The sequence below is a fragment of the Hyperolius riggenbachi genome, chromosome 3, assembly GCF_040937935.1.
Source record: "Hyperolius riggenbachi isolate aHypRig1 chromosome 3, aHypRig1.pri, whole genome shotgun sequence".
NCBI lineage: Eukaryota > Metazoa > Chordata > Amphibia > Anura > Hyperoliidae > Hyperolius > Hyperolius riggenbachi.
In genome coordinates, this window is record NC_090648.1 from 282,595,013 (window position 1) to 282,615,445 (window position 20,433).

General features: G+C 38.7%; 1 protein-coding gene across 1 annotated transcript in view; it reads right to left on the bottom strand.

The window, feature by feature from the left end:
• Positions 1-9,474: 9,474 nt before the first annotated feature.
• CPED1 (cadherin like and PC-esterase domain containing 1) overlaps positions 9,475-20,433 on the bottom strand; it is a 344,542-nt gene continuing 333,583 nt past the window's right edge. Inside the window, exon 22 of the mRNA XM_068276408.1 lies at positions 9,475-11,856. Coding sequence (XP_068132509.1) covers positions 11,683-11,856 — 174 coding nt within the window. The 3' untranslated portion in view covers positions 9,475-11,682. The remainder of the gene's footprint in view (positions 11,857-20,433) is intronic.

A 20,433-nucleotide genomic window follows, 5' to 3' on the forward strand; every position in this document is an offset into this window, starting at 1 on the left:
TTCAGCCTCTCTGCAGGTTAAAGTTTGATTCACACAAGGTTTGCTGCATGACCACTTCCAGGAGCAGCAAGGGGAAAAACAGAGCTCTATCAATTCAGCAGCGCGTAATTATCAGATCTAAATACAACTTACTATTGTCACACAAAAATAATATATGTAAAGAATTGCATGATAATCCATAGTCTACAATAATTTAAAAAGTCCCCATAAAAATATGAACTGGCGCAATATAAATAAATAAAATTAATAAATATAGACACTATATCCACTACCTCATATAAAAAAAACATTATATAAAAATATAATCATATTATATATAATATCATATCATCATTTATAACATATATCATATAAATAAATATATGAATAATAACATAATATAAATAAATATAATAAATACGGTCACATTTAAATGTGAACCCCCCATGACAGAACCCAGGTTCATGGATCTCAGAAAACGTGAGGCAATGTGCTGTCACAGTGATTCGAAATAGGTTCTTTTACTAATAAACTTTTAAACAAATAGTGATATCAGTTATTGCCGCTTACGATAAACTAGTTGATTTGAAATGGTTTCACCAGGCCTACCTCTCTCCTTTTCGCCTACAGAAAATGAGTCCCCTTCAGGATGGGTGTTGGTTTAAATGCGGGCAGGAATGCGCTGACTTTTTACATTGTGTTTGGTTCTGTCCTCAGGTTAATAAGTACTGGAAATCAGTAACTCATTTTTTGAGATATATTCTGGGACTACCAGATGTCTTCTCATTCAAGTCATGTATGCTAGGTATGTTACCGGATAATGTATGTGGTCGATGGAAAATAATGCTCATCCGAATTCTACTGTTTTATGCCTGAAAGTCGCTTGTTATTAAATGGAAACTACACCATCTCTACAATTGCAGACTGGAAAAGGCTGGTAAATTCAGCCCTCCCACTCTACAAACTAACCTATCAAACCCGGAACCAACCTAACAAGTTTAATAAAGTTTGGTCAACCTGGGTGGACTCTTTGGACACTGTCATACCTAATTTAGATATCACTATCTCAGTTCAGGATACTATATACTAAGTGACAGAGTGTTTTCCTTTTGACTCTTCCATATCAACTATGTCATAGGTAACTTTTAATATTTTTACCGTTCTTATGATCCCATATGTCACATGAACACTATGGGCTTGATTCACAAAGCGGTGATAACTCAGTTATCACGCCTAAAAGACTTTAGGCGTGATAACCTTTGCACCACTGAGTTATCACCGATTTTTGCTCTAACTCGCGCGAAGTTTCCGCGCGTAGTGCTTAATGGGTGCTTCGCGCGAAGCGGGGACGCTGCGCGCGCGCGTGCGCGGTTGCGCGTGCAAAACTTTGCACGCGGAAAATTCGCGCGAGTTGCTTCTTATCATGCCTAAAGTGAGTTTAGGCGTGATAAGAGGCTTTTCACTGGCGTGCAAACACTTTGCACCGCTTTGTGAATCAAGCCCTATGATCCTAATGCACAATATTGATATATAGCACATTAAAGATATCTCAGACCTGATTGTAGCCTTATATGGTTTATGTTTTTCTTTGTGGTTCCAATGTTGTTGTTTTTAGCTACGCTGTTGGGGCTTATGTTTTTTGAAAAATTTACAATAAAAAGTCTCTTATAAAAAAAACACAAATAGTGATATAATGGGCTTGATTCACAAAGCGGTGCAAAGTGTTTGCACGCCTGTGAAAAGCCCTTTATCACGCCTAAACTCAGTTTAGGCGTGATAAGAAGAAACTCGCGCGAATTTTGCGCGCGCAAAGTTTTCCGCGCGCAAGCGCGCAGGCGCGCGCGCAGCAACCGGCGCTTCGCGCGAAGCAACCGACGCTTCGCGCGAAGCTCCCATTAAGCCCTATGGGACTTTGCGCGCGCTTTATTTTTAAATGCTGTATGTTGTAGCACACATTAGGGCAAGTATTAGGAGCAATTTGATTCCTCACACAGCTGTTCCTCTCAGCTGTAAAATCCTCCGTCAGTTTTGGCGTCAGTGTTGGATACAAAATGTATCTAATACTGAGCTCCCAGAGGGCTAGACCATGTCTCTGCAAAGGGGAGATGCTATCAACTCCTCAGTTTATAGTTTAATTATCACCTTGCTGAAAGAATCTTGTTGATATGGTGGTAAGGGGTTAAAGATTCTAGCAATGTGTGTTTATTATCTTTGCTTCTCTTTACTGATAAAGATACTAATAATGCTAATTGTAGACAGTGGTCTGCCCCTCTCAGCAGCTTGTAAAGTGGATGCAGCCTGGAGTGAATCGCCTCAAGCAGGCAGCCAGTCTGAGTGTAAACACAGACTCCTGGTATAGCTAGTTATATTCCAGCAATATTTCAGCTCATTTAGTTACCTGTTACCACCTCAGATCAGCCTATTTCTCCTCATGTCTGCTGCATGCTGTGAGTCACACAGTGAAATATATTTGTGAGCTGTGTGACAGAGTAACCAAGCAGCTCAGGGTGACCCAAACTACTATGAGCTGTGTGAGAAATGAATTTTTAAGCAGGGATAGTGAGAGAGAGACCTGGGTGAATAAATAAAGTGCCCCTAGCACTAGTGGTAATGTGTACACTAATATAGAGTATTAAAAAAAAAGTCGTTTCAATCGATAGTACTCCTTTAAGCTTGCAATCAACAAAATCCACAACATGAAAACCTGCTTCATTGCTTTTTGATGGTCATCAGTCACTGCAGCCACTGCCTGAGGAACAAAACCCCATATCAGAGCCTGGCCCACAGATATTGAACCTGCAATATGACATCATGGGTAATGAGGGCAGACTCTGCCTTATTTATTAGTCCTGAGATCAGGATTTATATCTGCACACAGTTCATCACTGACTAATACTATCACAGTTTTTGTAAAATTAGGCCATGTCCTGCTACTTTAAAGTAATCTATTAATAGGACCTCAGCTTTTTCTAGCTTTTGATATGGTGACAAATTGTTAGAAGGTTTTAACCTCTGTCTAAATTTTACTGCTATTTCCTCATTAGCGATATTTGTCCCCATTTCCTGTGGTGTGTATAAATTGTGAACGCTTTCCAGGAAACAAAAAGCAATAAAAATCCTTAAATACGAAAGGCTGGTATTAAATGGTAAGACTGGTAAATGGGTTTTATTGTTGTGCGTCTCATTTATAAAGACTCCACCATTCTTTCTGTAACAGGAGGTGGGTGGAATGTCTCCTTTGGGGAAGTAGGATGTTTACACACCTAACTCTGCCTCTTTCTATTACTGACATCATTAGATTTGAGTTAGATGCTGCCATATGTCTTCTGTTTTATAAACTTGCTATCTGTGGGGAATGGAATGAATATTTTCAATACATATAAAAAACATGTTTTAATGAGATGGTGGTATCTGAAGGGCTGAATTTACCACAGATACAGGGATATATTTGTCAGGTTTGGACTTTTTATGAGTTGCATAAAAGAATCAAAACAGAAATTATATGATATTTTTCATTAACTGTATTTCTTGTTCTTTATTGTGTGTGAATCCACATATGCTCTACATATTCCCCAATTACACCACAAAAGCTTGGGTGGGTTAGCCTTAAAGTAGTGCTTTCTAGTATTGCTTTATCTTAGTAAGGGTAGGGTATTTATATATAAAAAATGTGTACATAATTATAACAAGTATTTAATGTGAGTTCGCCTTGGTTTGAATAACCAGCCTTCCATACAGGCTTTCAGGGGTTGCGCACTATATATTTTCCTTTGGGCCTGAGAGCTTGAAGGTTTTGTGCCATGTCTTAGCTGTTCCTAGTGCTGTGCTGTAGTAGACAGAAAGTTCTTCAGAATTGCTCACCTGGCTTTGGGAGAATTCAGCCCACACTGTGCAGATATGTGTATACAGAAAGCCATGCTCGTGGCTGTGCCATTTAGCTTATGTTCCTCCTCCTATCTGTATCTTGCAGTCTGCCACTTTAAGTTGGGCGTTCACTGAGCTTGTTCTTCACAGCCTGCATCTTTAATCCTGTTTATTGCAGTAGGTTTCTGCTACTATGGATCTGGTACTTAGTGCTTGACCATAGTGATATGCCAACTTGAGTCCAGCCCTATCCAGTCACTAGAAGGCTTTCTCAATATCAGCAACCTTAGTTATCTGGTGATGGTATATCCCATGAAAGGTCTTGCCTTCCTTGGTCTTCCTTTCATGTTTGCTACAGCTATAGCCATTATATCAGCAGCTCAGCTTAGGGTGTCATCCTAATGATGTACAATGGGCATCAACTCATCACATTTTTTAAACTTGGTATGATTGTACAAGAAGCAATTTACATCCCTTGTGGTCTCTTCTTTGCACATGTAGAATCACTCACATGAGCAAAATATCATTTTAAGACAGTGTTGCAGCTAGGCTAAGCTGCTGTAATGCCATATTAAAATATTGAAATAGAGGTTTTGCTTTCAGTGCCCAGAGGCAACTATGCAAAACATGTACTATACGGCTTATTTGTTAACACCTACAACCTGAGTGATAAATCTCACTTTACTGAACACCTATCCCTGACCTCACCTGCAGTTTTAACCCCCTTCTTGATGCCTAACCCTAACCTCCATCCTTAACACTACAATCCCTTCCTGATGCCTAACCCTAAACTCCAATAATGATAACCCCTACCTGATGCCTAACCCAAAACTCTCCTTCTTATCATTACCCTTCCTGATGCTTATCGTTAACTTTTAACTTCTTGGCAGCTATGTAATAGCCAATTGCTAGCACACAAACTAACCTATTGTAGGTGAAATATCCAAGCTCTTGGCATAAAACCTCTGGTTACCAGGATTGGCTTTATAACAGCCATGTGCAGGTGCCCACTGCCCTGTTATCAACATCATATGATTAATTAAGTTGTTATCTATAAGCTGCAGAAAATGTATCGGAGTTACAGAAAAAATGTAAAGTAAAAACAGTATATGATGGGGAAAAGAATAAACCCATGTGAACCATATCTGGGGAACAACACTTAAGTGAGTGAATTCGTGGTAAATTCATGGTAAATCCATTATGGCTATTTGAGAAAAAGAAAACAGTTTAAAAATAAACTTGGTGTGAGTATGACGATATACCGTATGTAATATAGTATTAAAATTTCCATTCCATTCATCCTCCTACTTTCTTCCATGTTTTATATAGCTCTGATTGCAGTAACCATCAGTAATCTATTAAGCAGGCTGCACAATGTATGAATGAATTCAATTAAACTGGTTTTTCACTTAGTTAAAAGCTATTTAAAGCATGCATAAATCAACCTCTGGGGTGAAATTTCTTAAACTGTTTTGGTTTAAACATGGGGTAAATACACTCCTGTTGAGTGGTGAAAGATGCTAAATATTTCTTTTAATGCTATTGAAAAATCCTTTAGGGCACGTAAATGTAAGAGTGAATACATTATGTTGTCAGATGAGTGGGAGGGCTATCAGAGGGGAATTGCTAACAGCCACCGTCCATTCTAGGTATTTCATTTATTAGTTTAAATAATTAAGCAATGTAAATATTGATTTATAGTACATGGCAAGAATGTTGAAATGGCAAGCTGGACTTTATATTTATTCAAATAAGATAACAGTGCAGAATAGTTCACACTTTCACTACATACCATCTAAGGTCACAAGTGCTTGTAAAGGTCCGCAGGCACTTGAGATAAGTTTCTGTAGCATCCCAAAGCAGCAGGCAGCATTTGATTAATCACTTCTATAATCTACGTGTATGCACTTCTGGTGAGGAAAGATGTCAATACTGAAAGGATGTAATGGCAAAAGTATTCCTTGTGTTCCCTGCTGCAGGGGACTTTTTAAGTTGTTTCCAAAACAAAATGACTTCTGAAACATATATTTAAGTAAACTAATACTTCATTTAAGACATTATGATGTCATCATTAGGGATAGCTTTTATCTAACAGCCTTTTTGAGTCCAACCATAATTTAAATGCAGGTTTAATGTGGCGCCACTAGCATTGTTTTCTAGCTGGTTTTTAAGGATGATTTTCAGATAATGAACACTATGTACTCTGAACAATTTACCCACAGATGCGGGTGGTCACAGGGATGCATCAAATCACTTTACTGAGACTAAATAATGACTGCACAGGACATCTGAAAAAGTACTGGCACTTCTGTTCAGTCTGTAAAACAAATCAAGATCAAGTCAGAGCCTTTGGGGGTATACATATTTAAAGCAGGCAGCTAACTCCACAGTACAAATAGAGTGCATGTAAAATAGCTGACCTGGAGAACATAACTTATTTTGTCCAGCCAGTCCTGTGATTCAGGTATCTTGTAATTACAGGAAAGCCAGCATGAGCACTTCTGTGTCCTTGCATCATATACATCAATCAGACATTGGGGTATGTTATTATATGAATATTTGCATGTACGGGTACATACTAAGTATCCTAGGGTGACTGCAAGAAAGGTTATTAAAAATTGCTAACACTCAGATTAAAATGTAAAGCTTGGACGGATAACATAAATTGACACTCACCACCGCCACCATGGAGAAGGTATCCTCCTGCCTCTCAACTATCTCACCCTGTATGTCAGCCTGGTTCCTGAGGTTTAACCTAGATAAGACAGAACTCCTAATTTTTCACGCCCCCATGCAACCTCCCCCCCCCCCCCATGGACATCTACAGTATGTCACTGTCAATGTTACAGTCATTTGCAGGCCTGCTGCCTGGGTGTCACCCTGGACTCAGCCCTCTCTTTCACCCCCTACATCCAAACCATTACCAGGGCCCGCAATTTCCATGTATGCAACATCTGCAAGAGATCTGTCCCTTCCTGACCCTGGACACTGCCAGACTCCTTGTCCACACCTTCATCACATCCCTCCTGGTCTACTGCAAAACCCTCCTGTCAGGCCTCCCAGAGAACCATTTGCCCCCCCCTACAATGCATCATAAATGCAGCAGCAAGACTCATGTACTCCTCCCACCTCTCTGTCTCCATGACTTCCCTAATTTAACTCTCTCTGCCGAGAAACTCTCAATATAGTCCCCCTCCTATAGTTTAACCACCCCATCCCTTTAGATTGTAAGCCTTTGCTAGGGCACTCCAGCCTTGTGTATCCTACTTGATCATGCACTCTGACCACAAAATAACGTGAACTTGAATTGTTGGGACTACTACTCCAGTGCATAATGTGGCATTGTGTATCTTTTTGCTTATTGCCTGTACTATGTTGTCTGTACTCCTATTATCATCATTTGTAACCGTATTTAGACAGCACTGCATAATATGTTGTCACTATATAAATCCGATAAATAATAATAACATGAAAGGGAAAAGGGAAAAATTGAGATGTCCAGCAAAATGTACATAATGCTCTCCAGATCTAATTAAGCTTTTTTTTTAACCATACAGTTTTGGTGACCAAGAAGGAGGAGACCATGAGCACTGCATTCTGGAGAGTGTCAACCTACATAGCTTTTTAAAAGTGGGAGGTACTTTGCAAAATCTTCCCCTATTTACAAAGCACCCTGTCTCAATGTTAATGATCTTGCTTTTAGATGATGCTTCTTCAATGTCTGTTTTCTTGTTGTCTGCTGTGTTGATTACAAAGATATTAACAGAAGCGCTCATGCTCTTTGAGGTCCTGTCTAGTCTGTAAATAAAGGCAGGGCTTGTAGGATAACATCAGTTAAGCAACAATGCTCAAGGGAGATAGAGGCTTCTGTCAATATCTCTGCAATCAACACAGAAGACACCAAGGGGAGCAAGATGGAAGATTATTCAAGCAGGATGGAAGATTTTTTTTGTACACATTCTATCCTTGTATACATTATATCTATCTGACTGTTGATTAGTGGTGTCCAAACTCTTTAGAGAAGGTTTTGTAACCTGTTCCAGCTTTATGGGCATCATCAACTTTTTCTGAGGCGCTCAGACACTTTTTTGTACAAGCTGTGATACATATCCACAAATGTGATGTATGTAAGCTCAGGCTTGCTATACTTTGAATAAAACAGGGTCTCTCACTCACACTTGATTGTCAGCTCATTGATTGAAAACACCAAAATCTGATTTCCCTCCTTCTTGGTCCAGCATCCAGTTACTCACTGTGCACTGTTATAGCCTTAATTCCTATTATGGTTACTAATGACTTACTGTTTGTAAACAATATTTTTGGAAAATTCCAATAAAAATTCAAAGTATAATAGAAGAGAAAAAAATTACCATGTTATTAATCAAGTGCATATATTCTGTTTCTACTGATGACTTACTGTTTGTAAACAATATTTTTGGAAAATTCCAATAAAGATTCAAAGTATAATAGAAAAAATAAATAAATTCCTATTACGGTCTACAGTGGCTCCGGCTTCCCCTCAAATCTCCTGCACTGTATTCCACATGTTTGACATATTCCATAGCTGATTGTTAGCAGGATGGTGCTGGATCTTCTCTGAAAAATGATCGTTTAAAGTCCCATTGGTACATGAGTGATTTTTGATGCACACACTTCATACCCCTGTCATTTGGGTATTGCTCTTCTCCTTTTTGTCTAAATATAAGAATTTTTTGTTTTATTTGTTTAACTAGGTTTTCTTCATCTACTTTAAGAGGAACTAACTGAATATAACTTCATTAATAAAATTATTATTATGATGCTGTAGTCAGTCACAACAATAAGAAAGTGTTGCAGAGTCAATGAAATGTACTCACAAAGGAAGGTTGCAGATGGGCAACCAACCACTGTAGGCAGGTGGAGATACACAAACCCGACTCCACTGGGGTGACCAGCCAGGCTGGATGCAGGCGCTCTCTTGGTACAAAAAGTTCTAGATGGTTGCAAAGGTGGTGTTAGGCCACCTGGCCAAATAGAATACCCCTCTTAAAGGAGGGCTGGTAACACAAAGGGGGAAAAGAGGTGCCCAGGGTATGATAAAACTATGTTAATAGGAACTAAAAGGCTTAACTCAATGATGACACGTTCAAAATAATTTGTGACGTACTTTAACCACTTATGCCTCCTGGACGTGATTGTCACATCCAGGCGGCTGCTGTAGTGCTGCTGCGTGATCCAGCGTGCGCGACCGCTCACGTACATTTTGTCCTCTGTTAGTCCGGAGCTCAATGAATGGGAACATAGTTCTCATTCATTGATCTAAGTTCCCAGTAGAAAGACCGACGGCTTCTTATCAGAAACCACTGTCTTTCTGATTAAAAAAAAAAAAAAGTTTCCTATCCTCCTCATGCTTCCTGGAAGCATTTGCTTCCAGGACTAAAAAAAAATATTGGACTGTGACCATATTGTGGCCAAATAGTAAAACTACATCTACATACATTTTTCACCTCCAACACCAAAAAGCACACAAATAAAAATTTTTATTGAAAAAAAAATTACAATTAAAAAACAACAACAACAAAACATAAATAGTTACCTAAGGGTCTGAACTTTTTAATATGCATGTGAAGATGGTATATTACAAACATTTTTTAAATGATAAGCTTGTAAATAGTGATGGATGCAAAACTGAAAAAAAATGCACCTTTATTTTCAAATAAAATATTGGCGCAATACATTGTGAAGGGACATAATTTAAATGGTGTAATAACCAGGACAAATGGGCAAATAAAATACATAGGTTTTAATTATGGTAGCATGTATTATTTTAAAGCTGTAATGGCTGAAAACTGAGAACTAATGACATTTTCCTATTGTTTTCTTAATATTCCTGTAAAAATGCATTTAGAAAAAATTATTGTTAGTAAAATGTACCACCCAAAGAAAGCCTAATTGGTGGTATAAAAAACAAGATATAAATCAATTTATTGCGATAATTAGTGATAAAGTTATTGGCGAATGAATGGTAGATGAAAATTGCGCTGATGCATAAGGTGAAAAATACCCGTGGGCTGAAATGGTTCAAGCGGATGCGAGATTAAAAACTAACTATAACAAGTAACTTGTGTATATATCTTATCTAAAGTTTAGATAGTTTACACAGCATATCTAGCTGCAAACAGCTTCAAAGGTTTATGATTATTTATTCCTGTGATACAGGAGGGCAGCAATGTTTTGTTTGTCACATTGCCATAGGCTGAGGGCTGGAGATGCTATCAGCTTGCCTGTGTGTAAATTCAGTCCCCTCTCCTCCTCCCTCCTCCTCTCTGCTTCTGAAATCAATGGCTAGTAACCTCCTCCTCCTCCTGCCCAGACTGAGCTCCCATAAGCCCTTGCTACAGTGTCAAGGCACTCTGAAAAGCTGTGGGCGAGGCTTGTTTAGTTTATAGGGAATTAGAGTATTAAAACAAAACAAGAAAAGTATTTGGCTTGAGGAATGCCCTATAAACTATATGAAAGGAACACAATTATGCAATGAGTAAAAGTTTATCTCGGATCCACTTTAATATGCACTTGGCAACACATTTTGTGGGTCTCGAGCCAGCGCTCGAGGTGCCTCAAACTCTGGCTTGATCTTTTTCTGGCACTGTATTCGGCCTGAGGAAGTGGGTTGAGGCCCATGAAACACGTTGCCAAGTGCATATTTAAGTACGTTGCAAATTATTTTGAACGTGTCATCAATGAGGTAAGCCACCTTAAACTTTTTCATTTTAGTTGCTTTTAACATAGTTTTATCATACCCTGGGCGCTTCTTTTCCCCCCTTTGTGTTACTGTTGGCAAGGAGCATCAATGTGGAATGTTTGTTGTGAACTGAGCAGAAACAACAGCTGGTCTCCCAGAAAGCTCTGGGGTGGAAGGCTGTGTGACATCATAGCCTAGGCTAAGCATCACTGGGAAGGCAGGGCTACATAGCAATATAGAGATGTAGGAAGCATTTCTGATGCTGAAACCAAGATAAGTAATATAAAATTGTGTATCCTGAATAATGTATTACATTCTACTATATGTTATTAAGATGCCTCTTTAAAGGACAACTGAAGTGAGAGGTATATGGAGGCTGCCATGTTTATTAGCTTTTAAGTAATGGCCTGCCTAGCTATCCTGCTGATCCTCTGTCTCTTATACTTTTAACCATAGACCCTGAACAAGCATGCAGCAGATCAGGTGTTTCTGACAATATTGTCAGATCTGAGAATATTAGCTGCATGCTTGTTTCTGGTGTTATTCATACACTACTACAGCCAAATACATCAGCAGGGCTGCCAGGCAACTAGTATTGTTTACAAGGAAATAATTATGACTCCATATCCCTGTCACTTCAGTTGTCGTTTAAAGATTTGCTTGAAAATCATATATATTAGTAAACACACACCCACTTTTTACCATGTTTGTAATTAACATACAGTGATTCATATATAATTAAAATACAGTATAAAATGTAACATATTTCCTCTTAACAAAATACTGTACATCAATGATCTTATAATCAAACCATATTAAACATTCCATATTTACATTGAAATCAGAAAGAAACCAGATGTAAATGTTGTTTTCTGAATGGTCAGAGCATGTTCTACATTTTTCAAAACTTGGCAGAATGTATATTCCTCCATCTTCAAGTGTACAACCACATTTCATTGTTGAGACATCTTGAATGCATGAAGTCCAGGGAAAGCTTTACATGTCTCCACTTGACAGTACTCAGCCTATGGGTGAATTTTGTACCGATTCCAATGTGCTGTGTGGGAACATAAGCTGATCTGTAAAGCATCTTCATGCATGACTCTCCTCTGATATCTTCATGCACATATCCTGCTGAGAAGGATTTCAGAGTAGACCTGATTCACTAGACCATAAACATGATATAGTGATTTCAGCTTTGATGGATTGTCTGGAAATACTGGAAAGTTTTTGCCGCCAAGTGTATAGTTCTTTAATAGCTTTATATTGTTTTCCTTGTTGGTTTTCACAACCTGAAAAAAAAGATGAACACAAATCATGTCATAATTCATAACTACTTCCTATGTCAGTCAATGGAAAGGTTTTATTTAGCAAACCAAGGTTGATTGCATAGATGTTTCCTCCATATTCTGTGCAGGCTGTCAGTGTTGGATCTTTATATTCTTTGACAGCCTGACTGTAAATTCCATTGCTACAGCTGCATTACAGACCAGGTTCATGAGCAAAGTGGGGAGTTTGTATTAATAAAGCTTGGCATGTTTTGAAACTGCGCTGTTATTGCTTGACATTATACTTAGGAATTGCTAGGGCTACAGCTCTATCGGTTCTTGCTGGATTATATCACGAGTAGCTACTGTCTGTATCATACAAGTTAATATACAGCTAGGGCTTCCAGTGTAATGTAAATCCGGTATGAACAGTACAGTACAAAAGGATTTGATTATGTGGATTTGCTGATGGCGCATAAACACATAATAAACTATGCTCACAATTAACAATCTGTGCCAAGTTTACAGTGTTTCAAAGATCAGCTGCTGAAGTCAAGTTCTTCAGATAAAACTTATGATTCAATATATACAATCTTCACTTCTGCTTAGACAATCTCCCATTATCGATTCACCAAAATGTAAGAGACTTGCTGCATTCAGAGACGGGCTCAGGTTAGAAGGTCCAATAGATCCAGGGTTCCTCTTTAATACAAATCCTCCTGCTGCTGTTAGCTTCTTGTAACAGCGATCAGTACATTTCTCCCACTCAGAGGTGAATTGTCAGATCACGCAGAAACACAAAACTCCTCTAAGTGTAAACTGTTAAAGCATGTATTAAAATGAAAAGTCCACATAAGAGCAAAGGGCAATAACTCACATCAGGGCCTACAGACCATGGACCTAAACATTTCATAAGCCTTTTCATAAATGCTGCTACTGCATTCCCTATCTCCAGTTCTGCCCTTTGGTTTTATGTGGATTGTTCATATGATTGAATTCTTAAACGGTTTACACTTATTTTGTGTCTTTGCACTTGATGAAGGGCAGGTGCCCAAAACATTGTGCCAGTCATTGCTTTACTTATGGTAATTATTCTTGCTGCAATGTTGCAATAAAGAAGGGAAATGTATCCACAATGTAGTTGAAGCCAGACACAGAAGAACTCAAAATGCCATATACAAACGAATCATGCAATCTTATAGACTTGGGAAAATAAATGTGTTTTTAGATGTCCAGGAATAGAGCCTTTTGGACTGAGTGAAGGAGTTATCTTCACAGACTAAGGACTAGAAAATATTTTAACTACTGAACATTATACTAAGAAAGGGCCAGTCAGGACCAATTGTAGCTACAATGGGGCCCCGGGGCAAAAGTAACCTGGGGGTCCCCATGACACCCAAACCCGGCGGTAAATTCACCTCCAGCAGCACTTGGCGCCCTGGAGCAATTGCCCATGTTGCCCCTATGGTAGAGCTGGCCCCCTCCAGCTACCCAATATAGTAGCACTGGCCCCTTCCCTCCCCCCCAGTATAGTGGCCAGATGTGTCCCTAACGACCCCCCTCCCCTCATTATTATAGCCAGATGTCCCCTAACAATCCCACCTCCCTCCAGTAGTGTAGCCATATGTGCTTCTAATGACCCCCAATATTGTAGCCAGATGTGCCCCTAATAAAACCCTCCCACCAGTATTGTAGGCAGATGTACCCCTAATGACTCCCCCAGTGTTGTAGTTAGATGTGTCCCAATGACTCCCCTCCTCCTAGTATTGTAGCCAGATGTGCCCCATAATGACTTCCACTCCTATATTGTAGGCAGATGTGCCCCTAGTAACAACCCCTTCCCCACAATCTTAGGTATATGGGGCCCTAACTCTTTCTGTGCAGCCACATTACCTAGTGTAGTGATGGGGACACTTGGGGGCCCCTATGGATGCTGGGGCCTTGGGGCAATTGGCCCATTTGCCTATATGGTAGCCTCGGTCCTGTACTAAGACATACTAGGGCCATGACTCTATGCCTTGATTGTTTTTAAATTACTCTATTGCTGAACTTTAATCAAACAATAAACATTTGAAAGCAAAACTCCAGCCAAAATTCTTTTCACTTTTGGACAGAGCATGCTTCTTGGAGTACGTATAGTGGCGTTGCCGCATTATCTGGGCGCCAGGAGAAGCTGCAATGGTAAAATATCAGCAATAATGATAATTTCATCAAGGTTCCCTTCATGTCTCAACTGTTTTCTGACCCAGACCTCTGGCACCCAAAGATACTATTTGCTGAGTTTGCTAAAGCAGCACCAGACTTGTTGTTGTTGCATTACAAAGCCAGGTAAGAACTAATATCTGGACGGAAGTGGGTGTTTACCTATGAGACAGAGCCACCCAATAAATACCAGTTCTATGATTGGCAAAATGCAGCAACTTGCAGCAACCCCACCCCATTTTCAGCCTGAAGAAGAAGGAGGGCCTGTCTGTTGCTTGCAGTCATAGAGCCACCTCCTAGATGGTATCTTTTTAATCAAAAACAGAGAAAATGTGATCATGTGTTGCATTTGATTAGAGGGCCTGTCAAGGGTTCTTTTAGCTTCTTGGCTTAGTCACTTATTAATAGGGTGATACATGTGAAAACTGAAACCTGGTATTTCATTGACTATTATATGTTGATAAGTTAAATCACCATATAATTTCTCATGTTTTTTAAAGAATCTCAGTGGGAAGCTCTATAGACCTCTTAGTTTTGGACAGTGGCCATTGCCATTACAAGGGGAATATACTGCCACTGTTGGTCTGATCATTTATTTTATGTAATGGAAAATACAGTAGGAGATGTAGGTATACAACTCTAAGATTGGCTGTACAAGTCCCAGGAACTGCAGCAGGGAAAATACTGACATTTCCTAGAGGCATAACAATTCAGATGGTGAATAACCCCATCGCATATCTGTATAAATGAAATGCCACTTTTAGGAGAGTTATTCTTCCATCATGTGGTTTTAATAACGTATATTTATTGTCACTTATCATAATGTAATCTCTAGACATATTTGAGTCAATTTAATTAATTTAGTGTTTTAGTGGTAGCTTTGTCTTCTGTTAGCCTTAATCCTTTAAATCTTTTTGAACTTTCTATCATCAGAAACGCTGAAATATCACCAAAAATATAAATTACATAACTGTACTGTTTTCAAGATCCCATGTTTTGTATTACAGTTTAATCTTCATACAAAACTACAAACAAATGTTTTACAATTTATATATTGAATATTTTAAGCACGTTCTCACATTTCATTTCTTTTATTTAATTAGAAGATTTCGGGTTTGCTAGTTATGTGGAAATATTGGGAACTATTGTCAAGTGAAAGGGAACTAGAGCTCATCCAAGAAGCATCTTGATTACAGTCACTTGATTTCAGACATGGAAAGAGACAACGTCATTAATGTTTTGCAGCAAATGCTGGAACGCAAGGCCAAATATGTGATTCATTTACTCATTTAATTATCAGGTCAAAAACATTCATCTTCTAATCAGATAATAATAATCCCAGAAAATTATATTCAGAATAACAGCTGCTTAGCATTATCATGAATTAAGATGCAAATTTATTGTACAAACTATTGAACAAAACATTATGCAGGAAGATGTAGTAGGGGGGCTGCTATAAATGACACATTAAGCCTTGTTACACTAAGGCATAGAACACATTTGCTGAAATTGTGCACATTTTCCCGTGGGTGGCAAACCGTGCAAGGCTTCACTGGTCATTGAAGTTAATGGCCTCACACGGGAAACGCACGTTAGCATTCGTTTGCATGTTGCGTTTACCTTGCATTTTTAAAACTGCTTTCTGTTTTTCTCTGCACAACGCACATGTTCATGATTACAAAGTATTGCGGCGGAGACCGGGGAATGACTGCGGAAAACACCCCTGCAAGTGTGCTCCCTGCCTAATACTTTACATACAGATTTTAATGGCTACTTTAACCACTTCCCACACAGGCTATTTTCACCTAAAAACAACAGCAATTTTCACATATCACACCCATCCCATTCATTCAGAGATATACAATTTGATATTAGGTAATTATAATTTGTTTTACTTTTAATTTATCATGCTAATATAGTATTCATAGATAAGTCATTATTCTTCACAGATGTATCTTATATGGGCATTATCTTGACTTTATATATTTATTTTGTTTTATGTTTACTATAGATTTTTTTTAATCTTTGTAGTTGGTACTACTGATGAGGTTGGATGTTCTCCAAAATAATTTTGCATCTAAATTTTCTCCTGCTGCAAAATTTTTGTAAATATAAGTTTTTTCCTAAGGTATACGGTACTTTTTTTTGTGCAAAAGTTAGAACTTTCTCCTAAAGGTGTTTATTTTTTAATGTGCATTGATGTTATTTTTGTAAACGTATGCCCATATATTCTCACCCATATTCTCATTTGTGTGAAAATAACTTTTTTCAAACCCACTGGCTTAAATGCAGTTGATGACAATGTGTTTAGTTATTTCACATGCCCATATATTTTTGTGCATATTCTTATCTTTGTGAACATGTGTTTTCACTAGCCCCTTTGTTTTTGCAAATAAATGTAACCGTGTAAAAATGTGAATTTTTTCAAAAATTATGGTGAAAAGAAAATGGCCATATATGCTCTGCTCATCGCTAGTTGTCCATCAAACTGCACCACAAGAAGTTTTCCCATCACTTAATGGGTAGGGGAGAAGAGAAAGAATGCTGGTTAGGCAGCAGGCATGAGAACATTTATACAGCAATCTGTGAACCAAAATTTCAAACTAGCCACCTGGGAAAAGATAATGTCCTAGATTTTACCTTATAAATAATTTCAGCAACTGAGACACTGCTGTCTTTCTAACATTCCAAAGTGAATATTACCAACATTCCTGCATTAGTAGGATGGCCAAAATTAGGCTTCAGGACGCTGACACTGACGTATGGTTTGTTTGGTGTATGTGACCTGTCAAAGAAGTCCAAACTACAAATACATTTAGTGACTTCAGTTTCCTACCACTGTGTGTTTTTGACAGCGACAATTGGTGGACGTCTCATTTGCACTGATTTAAGCTCAGATCTGACTTGCAAATTGTCACGACTTCTATTTCTTCAGCATAAACACACTAATAAATAGACTAAGAAAATGCTGGCTATACTTTATAATTTATTTTCACAAATGATGTGTCACAGTGGAATGCTATTTATGAAACAAAGGTGGACTATGTGTTAGCAATCCTAATATAATAAATGGGAAAGTTCGGATGTTTGGATGTTTGTTACTCGATCACGCAAAAACGGCTGAACGGATTTGAATGAAATTTGGCACACACATAGTACATTACCTGGAATAAAGTATAGGATACTTTTTATTCTCATAACCAAAAAGAGACAAATACAAATTTCACTGGAAAATGTAAACTGTAGCCATTCTTACACTGTTACACTGGAGGTATGTTTAGCTTCTAAGGGTAGAATGGTTAATTTGCATATATTCAGCAGTGATGCACTGGGAGACATCTCAAGCTCACTCCAACCTGAATTATCGCAAATTCTTTCTGTTTTAAGAAAGCAAACTTTTGTTTTTCTTAACATCTTAGTAAGGGGGCTTTTAGGACCATTGTAGTCCCTTACACACTCCAATGAGTTCTGGGTCACCATGAGCTTGCTGGTTAGTCTGTACCTTTCGGTGTTACAAGCCCTACTACATAGAGCCAAATTAATCCATGCCATGCACTGATGAGGATCAAACAATCCAAAACAGTCTGTATGCATGTTGGATTATTATGGCTCTGAACAAATTAACAAGCTGACACATCATTTCATTCCAGCAGTTCTGAAGGTGTGTTTAGCTTTTAAGGGTAACAATGGTTAATTTGCATATATTCAACAGTGATGCACTGGGAGACATTTTAAGCTCACTCCAACCTGAATTATCGCAAATTCTTTCTGTTTTAAGAAAGCAAACTTTTGTTTTTCTTACACTGTTAATGGTAGGGTTCTCAAACTTTGCACAGTTGGTCGATTTTCAAGGAGAATATTTCTGCCATTCTTGCACTGTTAATGGCACAAGCCTCAAACCTGCCATCCTTGCACTGTTAATGGCACAAGCCTCAAACCTGGTATAGTTGATCATTGGGTGACTGGGGTTCAATTTCATAAAAGGGGTGGAGCCACAAATAGCCAATCAGATTTGTTTCATTCCAATGCAAATTATTGTTGCCAAACACCGCAAAGCTCACAAACTTGGTAATTGAGTGATTGCTTAATTGTGTGTTAGGGTTAGGAAAGTGAGCACAGCCAACACCAGCCAAATACATAAGCGGGCAACGCAGGGTCATAAGTGGGCGGAGACAAATACAAATTTTACTGGGAAAATGTACACAGCAGCCATTCTTACACTGTTAATGGTAGGGTTCTCAAACATTGCACAGTTGGTTACTGGGTGACTGGAATTAATATTCAGAAACGTGGGTGGAGCCTACGAAAAACAATCAAAAATTACCTATTGATTTTTCAGGGGAATATTGCATTGCTGCCATTCTTGCACTGTTAATGGCACAAGCCTCAAACCTGGTGCAGTTGATCATTGCGTGACTGGGGTTTAAATTTATATAAGGGGTGGAGCCCCAAATAGCCAATCTGATTTGTTTCATTTTAATGCAGGTTATTGATGCCAAAGACCGCAAAGCTCACAAACTTGGTAATTGAGTAATTGTGTGTTAGGGTTAGGAAAAGTGGGCGCAGCCAACACCAGCCAAATGCATAATCGGGCAATGCCGGGACATCAGTAGGCGGAGACAAATACAAATTTCACTGAGAAAATGTAAACTGCAGCAATTCTTACACTATTAATGGTAGGGTTCTCAAACTTTGCACAGTTGGTCACTGGGTGACTGAGATTAATATTCAGAAAAGTGGGTGGAGCCTACAAAAGCCAATCAAAATCCACCTATTAATCTTTAAGGGGAATATTTAATTGATGCCATTCTTGCACTGTTAATGGCACAAGCCTCTTGCACTGTTAATCACCTGTACCTGGTACAGTTGGCCATTGGGTGATTGGGGTTCAAATTCAGAAAAGGGGGGGGAGCCACAGCCAGATTTATTTTATTTCAATGCAAATTATTGATGCCAAAGACCGCAAAGCTCCCAAACTTAGTCATTAAGTAATTTTGTGTTAGGGTTAGAAAAAGTGGGCAGAGCCAACACCAGCCAAATACATACCTGGGCAATGCCAATTCATCAGTGGGTGGAGACAAACACAAATTTCACTGGGAAAGTGTAAACTGCAGCCATTCTTACACTATTAATTGTAGGGTTCTAAAACTTTGCACAGTTGGTCACTGGGTGACTGGGATTAATATTCAGAAAAGTGGGTGGAGCCTACAAAAACCAATCACAATTCACCTATTGATTTTCAAGGCAAATATTTAATTGCTGCCATTTTTGCACTGTTAATGGCACAAGCCTCAAACCTGGTACAGTTGATGATTGGGTGACTGGGGTTAAATATTTAGAAAAGGGGTGGGGCCACAAACAGCGAATCATATGTGTTTCATTTCAATGAAAATTATTCATGCCAAAGACCACAAATCTCACAAACTTGGTCATTGACTATTGACAATTGTGTGTTAGGGTTAGAAAAAGTGGCCACAGCCAACAGCAGCCAAATACATACCCGGGAAACATTAGGACATCAGTGGGTGGAGAAAAATACAAATTTCCCTGCTAGAATGTAAACTGAAATTTGGCACACACATAGTACATTACCGGGAATAAAGTATAGGATACTTTTTGTTCCCATAACCAAAAAGGGGGCGGAGACAAATACAAATTTCACTGGAAAATGTAAACTGCAGCCATTCTTACACTGTTACACTGGAGATGTGTTTAGCTTCTAAGGGTAGAATGGTTAATTTGCATATATTCAGCAGTGATGCACTGGGAGACATCTCAAGCTCACTCCAACCTGAATTATCGCAAATTCTTTCTGTTTTAAGAAAGCAAACTTTTGTTTTTCTTAACATCTTAGTAAGGGGGCTTTTAGGACCACTGTAGTCCCTTACACACTCCAATGAGTTCTGGGTCACCATGAGCTTTCTGGTTAGTCTGTACCTCTCGGTGTTACAAGCCCTACTGCATAGAGCCAAATTAATCCATGCCATGCACTGATGAGGATTAAACAATCCAAAACAGTCTGTATGCATGTTGGATTATTATGGCTCTGTACAAATTAACAAACTGACACATCATTGCATTCCAGCAGTTCTGGAGGTGTGTTTAGCTTTCAAGGGTAACAATGGATAATTTGCATATATTCAACAGTGATGCACTGGGAGACATTTTAAGCTCACTCCAACCTGAATTATCGCAAATTCTTTCTGTTTTAAGAAAGCAAACTTTTGTTTTTCTTACTCTGTCAATGGCAGGTTTCTTAAACTTTGCACAGTTGGTCACTGGGTGACTGGGATTAATATTCAGAAAAGTCGGTGGAGCCTACAAAAGCTAATCAAAATTCACCTATTGATTTTCAAAGGAGTGGAGCCACAGCCAATTAGATTTATTTAATCTCAATTA